The sequence below is a fragment of the Microtus ochrogaster genome, chromosome 7, assembly GCF_000317375.1.
Source record: "Microtus ochrogaster isolate Prairie Vole_2 chromosome 7, MicOch1.0, whole genome shotgun sequence".
Taxonomy (NCBI): domain Eukaryota; kingdom Metazoa; phylum Chordata; class Mammalia; order Rodentia; family Cricetidae; genus Microtus; species Microtus ochrogaster.
Window position 1 is genome coordinate 25,807,436 of NC_022014.1, and position 12,387 is coordinate 25,819,822.

Here is a 12,387-nt window from a genome sequence, read left to right on the forward strand (position 1 = left end):
GTGTCCCTTGTCCTCCCAACATCAGCTTTGGACAGTTCATCTAAAACAGTCGGTCATCCACGTGTCCCTTGTCCTCCATTCCCACGTCCACCTCAGTTGCAATCACACTGCTCTCATCTGAAACACTGAACAGTGTTAAACTTGACTGTTCCCACTTCATCATAAGGCCTTTCTAGGAAAATAAAATTTGAGCAGTGTTAAGCAAATTAACAAGTGCAAAGTCCCAGTTGCCACAATGATATTAACAAGCTAAAAAACAGAAATAACAGACTATCTGGGCATAAGGGAGAGATACGTGAGAAAGGACAGACAGAGAGCAGATTCTTTGCTTGTCATGGAAGCAGAATGGATTTTAACCTAAATGTATCCAACTCCAAAGTCTACTGCTTCTGTTTGTTGGGAGTTTCTGATTTTTTTGTGGGGTTTTTGTGTTTGTTTGTTTGTTTGGAGACAGAGTTTCTCTGTAGCTTTGGAGCCTAGCTCTTGTAGACTAGGCTGGTCTGGAATTCACAGAGACCTGCCTGCCTCTGCCTCCTGAGTGCCGGGATTAAAGGCGTGCACCACCACCGCCTGGCTTGATTTTCGTTTTTAAAGGAAGATAGCACAGTCTAATGCTAACTGAAGAATTATTTCATTTTTTTAAAATCATGTGTATATATGTGCACGTGTGGAGGTGAGTGCGGGTGTCCATGGAGACTAGGAGAGGGCATCAGATCCCCCACAGCTGGAGTTATAAGTGGTTGTGAGCTGCCCAACTTGGGGGCCAGGAACTGAACCACATCTTCTGTAAGATCAGTACACGCTCTGATCCATCTCTTCAGCTCTTTAAGAGGAGTGGGGGGAGGGGGAGAGGAGTGGGAGGAGGGGGAGGGAAATGGGAGGCGGGGAGGAGGCAGAAATTTTTTTCAACAAAAAATAATAATAATAATAATAAAAAAGCAAGATGAATCAGAGTGGATATGGAGGAAGGGCGGATATAGGAGCAGGGAAGAAGATATTTACATTAAGGGAGCCATTTTAGAGTTGGCAAGAGACTTGGCTCTAGAGGGGATCCCAGGTGTCCACGGGGATGTCCCCAGGTAGGTCCTTGGGCAGCAGAGTAGAGGGGGCCTGAACTGGCCTTGCCCCAGTATCACACTGATGATTATCTCGAATATCACCATAGAATCTGCATCTGGCTACAGATGGAGATAGAGACAGAGACCCTCATCAGAGTAACGGACTGAGCTCCCAAGGTCCAACTGAAGAACAGAAGGAAGGAGAAGATGAGTAAGGAAGTCTGGACCGCGAGGGGTTGGTCCACCCACTGAGGCAGTGTGCCTGTTCTAATGGGAGCTCACCAAATCCAGCTGGACCAGGACTGAATGAGCATGCGATCAAACCAGACTCTCAGAATGTGGCTGACAGTGGGGGCTGACTGAGAAGCCATTGATAAAGGCACTGGGACTTGTTTCTACTGCAGTACTGGCTTTTTGGGACCCTAGTCTATTTGGATGCAAAGCTTCCTAGGCCTGGATGTAGGGGGGAGGGCCTTGGACTTCCCACAGGGCTGGGAACTCTGCCCTCTCTTAAGGAGGGAGGGGGAGAGAGGAGGAGGAGTGGGTGAGCAGGAGGAGAATGGGAGGAGGGGAGTGTAAATTTTTTAATGGAAAAATAAATAAATAAATAAATAAGAATTATTTTTGTATAGATTAGGGGAAAAGCCAAGACAAAGAGAGCGTGCCCAAGGTTTATGCAACAGGCCCCACTTGAATGACAACCACATGAGTAGAGACAGAGAAGGTGGGATGGCAGGCTTTGCTGCTAGGATACACACGGGGAAGTAGCAAAGAGGAATTACGGGTAATTCCTACAAGTCAGTGTGGAAAAGGATTAAGATACCTACTACGTACTTGCTAAGCGCAGGTTGGGACAGAAGGTCAAACAAGCGATCTACTCTGGTGACACATTCCAGATGCTATTATTCCTTCTAGAGGAGAGGCCCTAGAGCTGGATGACCCAATCTGCAGAATTTTAGTGGTACCTGCTTAGTGTGGCCCAGGGAGATCTCCGCAGCCACAGTGACATTTTCTTTATTCGATGTGATAGCACAGATCACTGAATGCCACTCTTCTACATGCTGCAAAAGCAAAAAAGTGAGTTTGCTTACTCCCTTCTTGGGATATCTGGGATAGAGCATCTAAGGTCCCAGAGCAGTTTGAGCAAACCCCTTCGCCCAAGCAAAGAGTCAGTCACCCTGGCAAGCAAGACCAGTGAGGCTGAGAGTCACAGAAAGAACTTTGCAGAAGCTGCGACCTGACCTCTGCGGTCACCCTTTTAGGGGGCTCTCCACATCCCTCTCTCGGGCTCTCGAGGAGACCTCGCTCACCTGAACAGGATCGCTTCCACACGCGCTCTCTCGACTCTGCGTGCATTCAGTGTGGGCCTGAAAAACGAGATCCCTGCCTGAGCCGCCCAGAGCGCTCTAGGTCGCGCTAGGGATCTGCCCCCTGGCGGCTTCGGTAAGTCCGGCGAGCTGCGCAGCTGAGAGCCGGCGCTAGGACCCGGCGGGCCGGCGGGCGCGCTCGCGGAGTCTCGCGGTGTTTCAGTTTGAACTTTCGGGCGGGCACCCGCCATGGCAGCGTCTCTCCCGGCACCCGGGACCCGTTTCTTCCGAACGTACGCGGCGAGGGGCGTCCGGAGGTCGCAACGGCAGCCTAGCCGGCAGGCCGTACCATGGTTCCAGCCGCCGGATCCGAAGCGCGCCTTCAGCAGCAGCAGCTTCAGCGGCAATGACCAGTCGTCTGCCACTTCTGACGACCCTGACGACCCCGATTTCCCTGGCAGCCCCGTGAGGCCCCGGCGCCGGCGTCCTCCGAGACGCATCTCCCGGGACCAGAAGAGCTTGACAGCCACCCAGAGGCTGCGACCTCGGACCCCGCAGAAGTACAGCACCCCGCGCGGCCTTCTGCGACCGCCACTCTTCCCTAACTGCAACTTGGGCTGTCTCAGCCCGGACCTCAGCGTGTGCAGCCAGTCCAAGGGCAGCAACGACCTGGGCACCAGCGCCTCCCTGTTCAGCTCTCCGGCCTCCCCCGGAGCCCCCGACTCCCCGGATGTAGCCCCTGCAGTCCCCAATGGCTTCCTCTTGCCGGAAGCCTCCCTGGAGGAGGCATCGCTGCCCTGCTCCCAGGAAGCAGCAACAGATGGAGGCGGGTTCAACACGACGGCCCACCAAGCCGAAGCAGGCTTCGGGTCAGCTCTCTTAAGCCTTGTGGACTCGGGGACCACAGAAGATAACGAGTTTGGAACAGATGGAAATAATGCGGAGGAGTCGTGTCGTGAGACACAGCAGGTGGGAAACAGACTAAAGGGCTCGGGTCTGGCAAGAGCGGCAAGGGCCACAAGTCAAAAGGTTGTGTCTCAAGGAGCCGACCAGATGGATTGTGGAAAGGCCAGTAATTGCAAAGACCTTTGTGTACCAGGGCAAATCTGCAGGCCTAAGAGAACTGAATCACTCCAGAAGAGGAAACAGCAAGAAGCGATGGGAACCTCCGCTCTTTACGAATCTAAGCAGAGAAGGAAAGATTCAGTCCCTTCCCTGGGCTTGAATAACATCAGTGAGACCTGTTCTTGGACCAAAACCAGAGCCTCCTTCAACTTCCACAAGAAGAAAATCGTGGCTAATGTGTCAGAGGTATGCAGCGGCAATCTTGCCTGTTCTCCCTCTAGGTCCCTCCTGTCTGAATGTTCAGCCCCTCTTACCATGAACAGAACTGTTTCCTCCTGCCACTCCTCTTCTATGTATTTGCTAAGCCCCTTAAAGACCCTGCAGGTCACAGACAAAAAGTCATCTTATGCTGAAAAGGTTTATGGGGAATGTAATCAGGAAGGGCCTATCCCCTTTAATGACTGCCTTTCCACTGAAAAACTGGAACACTGTGAGAAGATTGGGGAAGGAGTGTTCGGGGAAGTGTTTCAAATAATTACTGATCAAACACCTGTCGCCCTAAAAGTCATTGCTATCGAAGGACCAGATTTAGTCAATGGGTCCCACCAAAAAACCTTTGAGGAGATCCTACCCGAGATCATCATCTCCAAAGAGCTGAGCCTGTTGTCTGATGAGGTGTACAACCGCACAGAAGGCTTTATTGGGCTGAACTCAGTACACTGTGTCCAAGGGCCTTACCCTCCCTTGCTGCTCAAAGCCTGGGACAACTATAACTCAACCAAAAAATCTGCAAATGACCGGCCTGACTTTTTCCAGGAAGACCAGCTCTTTATTATACTGGAATTTGAGTTTGGTGGGGTTGACTTGGAGCAAATGCAAGCAAAGCTGTCCTCCCTGTCGACTGCGAAGAGCATTCTACACCAGGTCACCGCCTCCCTCGCCGTGGCAGAGGCCTCGCTGCACTTTGAGCACCGGGACTTACACTGGGGGAATGTGCTCCTAAAGAAAACCAACCTCAGGGAGCTCCGCTACACCCTCAATGGCAAGACAAGCACCATCCCCACCCACGGGCTACAAGTTAACATCATTGACTACACCCTGTCCCGCCTGGAGCGGGATGGCATTGTGGTTTTCTGTGATATCTCCTCCGAAGAGGACCTCTTTACAGGTGAGGGTGACTACCAGTTTGAGATCTACAGGCTCATGAGGAAGGAGAACAGAAATTGCTGGGGTGAGTATCACCCTTACAATAATGTGCTGTGGCTACATTACCTCACAGACAAGATTCTGAATCATATGCGCTTTAAGACTAAATGTCAGACCACGGCTATGAAGCAAGTTAAGAAAAAACTGCAGCATTTCTACAGAACTGTCCTGAGTTTCAGCTCTGCCACTGACCTGCTCTGCCAACACAGTCTGTTCCAGTAAGCCGGTACTTAGTGCTCACACTGAGTCCACCTCCAACGCCTCTGGAACTGTTTTTAATCTCTGCCACCACTGGAGCAGGATGGAGGTAAAAGCCCATCTTTATGAGTTCCCTGTCAGCTTTTTAAAAGAGAATCTTGTTTTTAAAGGTAACCAAAATGTTTATCGACATGATTAAACTTGCTTTTAACAAGTGTTCTTAAAAATAAACTCCATAGAGGACAAGTGTATACATCTTATGCGTCCTCTTTCTGTCAGCAAAGTCAGCAAACCTGACACCCTATGTAGGAGGAGCAAAAACAAGTCAGAAAAGCCCAGCTCTCAGCTGTGGTCCTTCCTGCTCCTGATGCTGTTGTCAAGGCTGGTGCAGGAACCAGACCTCAGATGAATTATTTACTGAATGCAAAAAGGATGTTGCAGAACAGAGCAAAAAAAGAAACTAGAGGGTCAAAACGGAGACGGTGTACACCAGCATAGGGGAAGTGTGGGAAATGTTTGTCAGATTCATTCTCCAATCACACAGAAACAGAAGCACAATTTATAGATTCTCAAAAGGGAAATAAATGGCTCTATGGTACTGATGTTTGAATTTTTGCTTATTTTCATCAAAGAAAGGGAAATAGATGGCTTTACGATCTAATAATTCATTTTCCTCCTGACTTACTCCTATACTTCCTCATAATTCAGTAGTCTTATCTTTTACTCCTAGAGTTCATGTTGGTTTGTTTGGATTTTGTTTTTAAAGTTTTAAATGCATATTGGTTTGTGTGCAGGTATGGGTTGAGAGGCAAGTAGGGTTGAGGGACAAGTAGAAATCAGAGGACAGCTTCAGGTACCATCCTCAGGAATGCCAGCCACCTTTGTGACAATCGGTCATGGGCCTGGAGTTCACCGATTCAGCTAGGTTTCTGGGCTAGTGAGTCTCAGGGATCCTTCACTTTCCTTGCAGTGAGATGACAAGCACATACCACCTCCAGCAGCATTTTTACATGGATTGTGAGAATCAAATCTCGTGCTTATTAGGCAAATGCTTTACTGAGTTATTCCCCCAGCCCCTGTTTTGTTTCTGTAGTCCTAATGTTTGAATCTAGGACCTTGTGCAGGATAGCAAGCAGCCTTGCACTCAGCGGCATCCCCAGCCCTCTTTATGACAAGATCTCACTAAGTTGCTCAGAGTAGTCTTGAACTTAAACCATAGCCAAGCTGGCTTAAATTTATGATTCTTTGCCTCATTCTCACAGATAGCTATGATTATAAGCGTGTGTGCCAGGCCTAGTTAAAGCTCTAGTTTTCATACCTTTGAGAATCTGTAGTCTCTGGAAAGAGATGGATCATGATAAAGAATCCTTGAGAGCCGGGCGGTGGTGGCGCACGCCTTTAATCCCAGCACTCGGGAGGCAGAGGCAGGCGGATCTCTGTGAGTTCAAGACCAGCCTGGTCTACAGAGCTAGTTCCAGGACAGGCACCAAAGCTACAGAGAAACCCTGTCTCGAAAAACCAAAAAAAAAAAAAAAAAAAAAATCCTTGAAAAACCAGAAAAGCAAAAAAGCTGGGCAGTGGTGATACACACCTAGGAGACAGAGGCAGGCAGATCTCAGTGAGTTCGAAGCCAGCCTGGTGTACAGAGCGAGTTCCAGGACAGCTAAGACTACACAGAGAAACCCTGTTGTCTTGGGGAGAAAAAAAGAATCCCATTTCCCATTTAAATACCTGAGTCTTTGTTAGATTCTTCACTCTTACAATCCGGAAACCTTGTAATTTGATGGGGACACAAATTTGCAACTGGAATACAGCTCCAAAGAGATTTTCCCCATTTATCTGCCAAATAAAATGAGCAACAGGTCAATGCTCAGTGACTTTCCCAGCCTTAGGTGGACAGTAAGCACTGTGTACTTACGTTAAAGAGGAATTCTTTGTGCTCAGAAGAGCTCTGGCTTGTGTCCATGTACATCACTGACGGCCTGCAATGAGAAGACTGCGTGAGAACTTAAACTCCTTCTGGTTCCAACTGGAAACACTAGGACAGACAGCACCAGGTCTGACCAGGACTCAAGGCTGAAGGTCAAATGTTAAGTGCTTTGTCAGGCAGCTGGGACAAAAGAATATTTGCAAGCTATACAGCTGGACTCTGCTGAGTAGCCTCCTTTCCTTTCTCTAACTTATGTGTTCACGTGTGGCAGTGCACTTGCTGTGGGTGCACATTTCAGGCCAGGTCAACAGCAAGTCCCCTACACTCTCCAGTTCAGTTCTTGACAGTATCTCACTGAACCTGGGAGCTTGCTATTTCTGCTAGACTGGCTGGCTGGTGAGCTGGAAGGATGCCTCTCTTACCCCACCCACCCCAGCACTGACTTACACACCTGACTTTTACATGGCTGCCAAGAACCTGAACTCGGGTCCTGATGCTTACACAGGGAGAACTTTTCTCACTGAGCCATCTCCCCAGCCCTTCTCCAGCCCCACAGTCCCTCCTTTTCCATAGCATCACAACAGTTTCCTTTTGTAGCAGGACCAGTTGGCACTGTGCTTTTGACAACCATTTTGGTGTTTTAAAAACCCAACATGAGCCGGGCGATGGTGGCGCACGCCTTTAATCCCAGCACTCGGGAGGCAGAGGCAGGCGGATCTCTGTGAGTTCGAGACCAGCCTGGTCTACAGAGCTAGTTCCAGGACAGGCTCCAAAGCCACAGAGAAACCCTGTCTCGAAAAACCAAAAAAAAAAAAAGAAAAAAAAAAAACCCAACATGACACATGCGCGTGGTGGAGTAAAGAAGCCCAAACTGCAGGTCCATGGGTAGAAAAGTAAAAGTTTATTCCAAACTGCCAAGGCTGTCTCTAGCATGGCCTTCAGAATGGTGATAGGCACCACAGGTGTTTTTAATCGGAGAGCCAGCTATCCCTTTTGCCAGTGGTAAGGGAAATGACTCCTTCTGACAGAATGGAACCAGTTTAACAAGTCCTGAGGAATGCTAGCTTTTATCTAGCCACCAGAAATCCTATAGTCTAGGTTGAGCTGGGACTCAATTTTGGACAAGTCAGTGAGCCTGCCCTTTTTGTGTAGGAGGCTACCCTTTGAACCTGACAGTATCCTAGAGAGGCTGGGCACTAAGCAGCCTCCTCTCAGAGAAGGACAAGGCCCACATCCACCCTACTGGGCACTTCTGTCCACATGAGAGAATCTCCAATGCTGTCCTCATTGCACGACCATCACACAGACCCCTTGCGAGTACTTACCTGGAAAGAACTGCAATGAAGGCATGCCTGAATTGAAGGCTGTGGGTCTCTCTGGCCAAAGACTTCTCATCGGAACTGGGAATAAAAGTGTCAATTGACCATACAACTGCTTTGTTACCTTGACTTCCAAACAAACATGTCCAAGATGAATCTCTTAGATTTCACACTGAGGGAAATGTTGGTTTTAGAAGGATTTCTCAGCTTCCATACTTGACATTTTGAGCCAAAGGATGACCTGTTATGGACTTGTCCTCCACACTGAATAATAGTTACTAACATCTGTCAATAGAAGCCAGTATCACCTCCTAACTCATGGCAATCAGAATTAGTTCTAGAATGCTGAGCATGGTGGCCCACACCTGTTATCCCAGCACTCAGGAAGCAGAGGCAGAGGCAGGCAGATCTCTTGAGTTCAAGGCCAGCCTGGTCTACAGAGCAAGTACCAGAACAGCCAGGGCTACAGAGAAATCCTATCTTGCAAAAACAAAACAAAAATCTTCAGACATTGCTTCAGGAGTAGAATCGCCCTTGTTTGATTGTTCCCAGCACCGTACCCTGTTCTGCCTTAGAACACGGAGGCTTGCAGAGTTCTGCCAGAGTTGAGAAGGCCAGAACTAGGACTCAGGTTCAAAGCCCAGCCCACCAGAATATACCTTAGTGTTCCTTTGTGTGAATTCGAACATCTTAAATATCTTTGATGAGAGGAAACTTCTTCAGGTTTCTCCCAGAACAGTGAGAGAACCAGAGAGAACCAGAGCACTCAAGAACAACATTTTCCCCCCAAGGCCAGATCCTAAGTCTGCTAACACAGCCACTACTTACTTAGAGATGGTCACAGTGACATCTGCTGTCCTGTTTGGAAAGATACTCTCCTCTAGCTGCCAAATCACTGAGACATTTGCCTGTTTTAAAGGAGGAAATAAGACCTAAGTAAATGGGGGAACTAGTCACTTTCAAACTGGCTGTGGTGATTTGAATAAGAATGGCCCCCATAGGCTCAAATACTTGACTGCCAGGGAGTGGAAGTCTGAAGGGACAGGAAGGATTAGAAGGTATGTTTTTGTTGGAGGAAATACGTCATTAGGGAGGTAGGGGAGCTTTGAGTTTTCAAAAGCCAAACCAGGCCAGTCTGCCCAGGATCAGGATGTAGCTCTTGGCTACTTCTCCAGCACCCTGCCTTCCTGCCACCATGATGAAAATGGACTAAGCTTCTGAAGCTGTAAGCGCCCAATTAAATGCTTCCTTTTCTAAGAGTTGCCTTGGTTACATGGTCTCGTCACAGCACTAGAACAGTGACTAAAGCAGCACTAGGAGACCCAGTTTACATTCCTCGTGGGTTTCTGTTGGTTTTGTAGCACAGCCACTATTTCATACAAGCTCACTCTGCAAATACCGAATGAGCCAAACAGATGGTGTTACTCTCCTTCAAGTAAAGGAAACTACAACCGAGTTTCTGCACAGTCCAAAGATAATTTGGTTGGATATTCCTTCCATACTACTCCCGCTTCTCTCTGCTTTCCTCGGAGAAGCCAACACTGGCCATGCTATACATCAGAAAACCATTTCCTACACCCCCACCGGTCTCCATTTCAGGGCAGGCTTAGCAGTTGTGAACACAGCAAAGGGAAGCATGGTGACCACAGCTGGAAGATGCAGCTGCGGTTGGGAGCTCAAGGGTAGTGAGAAGAGCCACCTAATCACAACAGACTCACAGATGAGCGCTTGAGTATGGGGTGACCAATCTTGCAGTTCACGACCAGGACTGAAGCAACTGGCTTGGGTTCATCACACTGAATGTCTGGAGAGAGCGGCTGTTAAAACAGAAGAAGTCTTGGTTTTGGTTTTAATTTTTATTTATTTATTTTATGGGTAGGTATGTTTTGCCTGCATGTATGCTTTGCAAGAATGTGTGTGCCTGGTACCCTCAGAGGTCAGAAGAGGGCATCAGATTGGATGTTTGGCTGGGGGCTTCACCCCAGCTCCTGGCATCCATGTTGGAATGTTGGGTGGAAAGCTCTATTTCAAGCACCTCCCCTGGGAGTTGCCTCAGTCCAGATCCCACCTCTGAGAAAGTCCTCCAAACGGTGACCCCTCCCCAGGGAGGGTCAAGACCACTCCCACAGGCTATTTAAACTGCCCCCCCCCCATGAACACGTGGATCTTCCCGTTCTCCTTTCCCCTCTCCGTGTTTTTCCCGGGCCCACCCAGGAGTGCTGGCATCCATTAAACCTGGGTTTCTTTTAATTCAGTTTAATTTGGTCTGATTGGTTTATTGTGTCGGCAGAGAAGTTTGTCAGCAAGAAAAACCTTAACAGTGAGTTGTCATGTAGCTTCTGAGACTCAAACCCAGGTCCTCTGGAAAAGCAGCTGGTGCTTCTAACTGAGCCATCTCTCCAGGAAATGGAGCGGTTTCTTCACACAAATTCAACAACCATTTGCTGATTTGTCTCCTTGTCAGACTTGGTCCCTGGTCTGCTCACAACTGAGGGTCGAATTTAAATCCAAAGCCTAAGGGTAGTGTTCTGTGAGGGAGGCACAGTAGCAGTGGGGACCAGTTCCAATAGACAGGATTACATAAAGTCCTCACGGAGAGGAAGACACTGGAGCTGGGCTGTGGACCAGTGCGGGTGTCACACTGAGATGGAGGCTCAAACACTGCTATGTGGCCTTCTAGCTAAGGCTCCTCATCTAGATTTCCAAATACCCTGCTCTCCCCAAGAGGGCCCATCGCTACTCTACCATCACCCGTACATCATCCTACATATACAGAAAATAATGTTAACTTTTCACAATAAATGCTAACTAAGGCCAAGCAAATTGAGGCCCCACCCCACCCCTGGGAAAACCTATAGTCCCAACAGAGTCAAGTTTTTTTGTTCTGTTTTTTTGTTTGTTTTTTTGAAATAGGGTGTCTCTGTGTAGCAGTTCTGGCTGTCCTGGAACTCACTCTGTAGACCAGGCTGGCCTCGAGCTCACTGAAATCTGCTTGCCTCTGCCTCCCAAGTGCTAGGATTAAAGGCGTGTGCCACCACCACCCAGCTCCAGACTCAAATTTTACTGACTCACTAGAATGAGGACTGTCTCATGGAGTATCTTCTCTCAACAAAGGAAAATTCTAAGTTGTCAGAGGGTTGGAGTAGGTGGGGTTAAGGAAGAAGGCAGATGAAGCAGTCCAGAGAGCTGCACTGCAGGGCAGAGGAAAGGGACAGGTGATGCCCAGGGGCAGCAGGCTCCCAGCTGGGTTAGCATACACTACAAGAGGAAAGCAGTGTCCAGAAACACTGTCTCTGCAGCTCTGTGCCTTAGGTGGACACTGAATCTACCTCTCTGTCGGGTGACGTAGATTCCCCAGACAAGAGCGGGGTGGTTTCCTTGTTCCCAAAAGAACTTCAAACAGCAGTTCCTGACCATCTTTGAATTAAGAGAACAGAACATTTCAGTGTCATGACACTTGGCAGTCACATGCTTGCAAGCCCATCTTTGCAGCTGGACTTGTGTCTGGTGAATAGTTGGGTAGAATTTTTCACTTCTTCGATTCCTTAGGCATTAGAATTTATCTTTCACAGTCTTGGTTAAAGAAGACTATACACGGGCTGGAGAGATGGCTCAGAGGTTAAGAGCACTGGCTGTTCTTCCAGAGGACCTGAGTTCAATTCCCAGCAACCACATGGTGGCTGACAACCATCTTACAGATCTGATGCCCTCTTCTGGTCTGCAGGCAAACACGCAGACAAAACAGTGTATATATAATAAATAAAATAAATCTTAAAAAAAAAAAAAGAAGAAGACTATACACAAGGAGGGGGTGATCATGTGGTACCACTGAAGGTTTTTAGGGCCCAGAATTGGAGAGGATTCGTCTAATTGCAATTCTTATACTAGATGGAGTAGAAGGAGGCTGGTGGCAATGGCAGGGAAGCAGGTGGGCGACAAGGAAAAGGCATGGCAGCATGCTTCCCAAGCCTCTGTGTCACGGGTACCTTTTGTATTCTCTTAAACTGTAAGTTTTTGGGATAATTCAGAGCCATGTTTGTCATGTAGGAGTCTTCCCCGGAGTTAGTCAGGTTGATGTTCATGGTCAGCTCCTTTGTGACACCCACCACCAGTTCGTGCCTGCAAAGGGTGGAGAGAGAGAGAGAGAGAGGAGAGAGAGAGAGAGAGGAGAGAGAGAAAGAGAGAGAGAGAGAGAGAGAGAGAGAGAGAGAGAGAGAGAAAGAGAGAGAGAGATCACACATCATACCCTCTTTTAGCCTTTGCCAAAAATGTACACAAATACACACACACACCTACAGAAAAGG

General features: G+C 48.4%; 2 protein-coding genes across 2 annotated transcripts in view; one reads left to right on the forward strand and one right to left on the reverse strand.

Annotated features, from left to right (window-relative positions):
* Positions 1-12,387, reverse strand: part of Itgae (integrin subunit alpha E) — a 46,973-nt gene that overhangs the window by 4,902 nt on the left and 29,684 nt on the right. The window contains exons 21-28 of the mRNA XM_005350273.2: positions 12,070-12,202; positions 9,802-9,900; positions 8,912-8,991; positions 8,090-8,164; positions 6,753-6,816; positions 6,566-6,673; positions 2,369-2,425; positions 2,024-2,119 (exon numbers count right to left, since the gene is read on the reverse strand). Of these exons, the coding sequence (XP_005350330.1) occupies positions 2,024-2,119; positions 2,369-2,425; positions 6,566-6,673; positions 6,753-6,816; positions 8,090-8,164; positions 8,912-8,991; positions 9,802-9,900; positions 12,070-12,202 (712 nt within the window). The remainder of the gene's footprint in view (positions 1-2,023; positions 2,120-2,368; positions 2,426-6,565; positions 6,674-6,752; positions 6,817-8,089; positions 8,165-8,911; positions 8,992-9,801; positions 9,901-12,069; positions 12,203-12,387) is intronic.
* Haspin (histone H3 associated protein kinase) lies at positions 2,615-5,282 on the forward strand. The gene has a single exon (XM_005349611.3). It carries the CDS (start codon positions 2,615-2,617, stop codon positions 4,856-4,858), a length of 2,244 nt encoding a protein of 747 aa, XP_005349668.1. The 3' UTR covers positions 4,859-5,282.

What these genes read in the sequence shown, in the direction of transcription:
- Haspin (XM_005349611.3), top strand. Translation starts at nt 2,615, where the DNA reads ATGGCAGCGTCTCTCCCGGCACCCGGGACCCGTTTCTTCCGAACGTAC.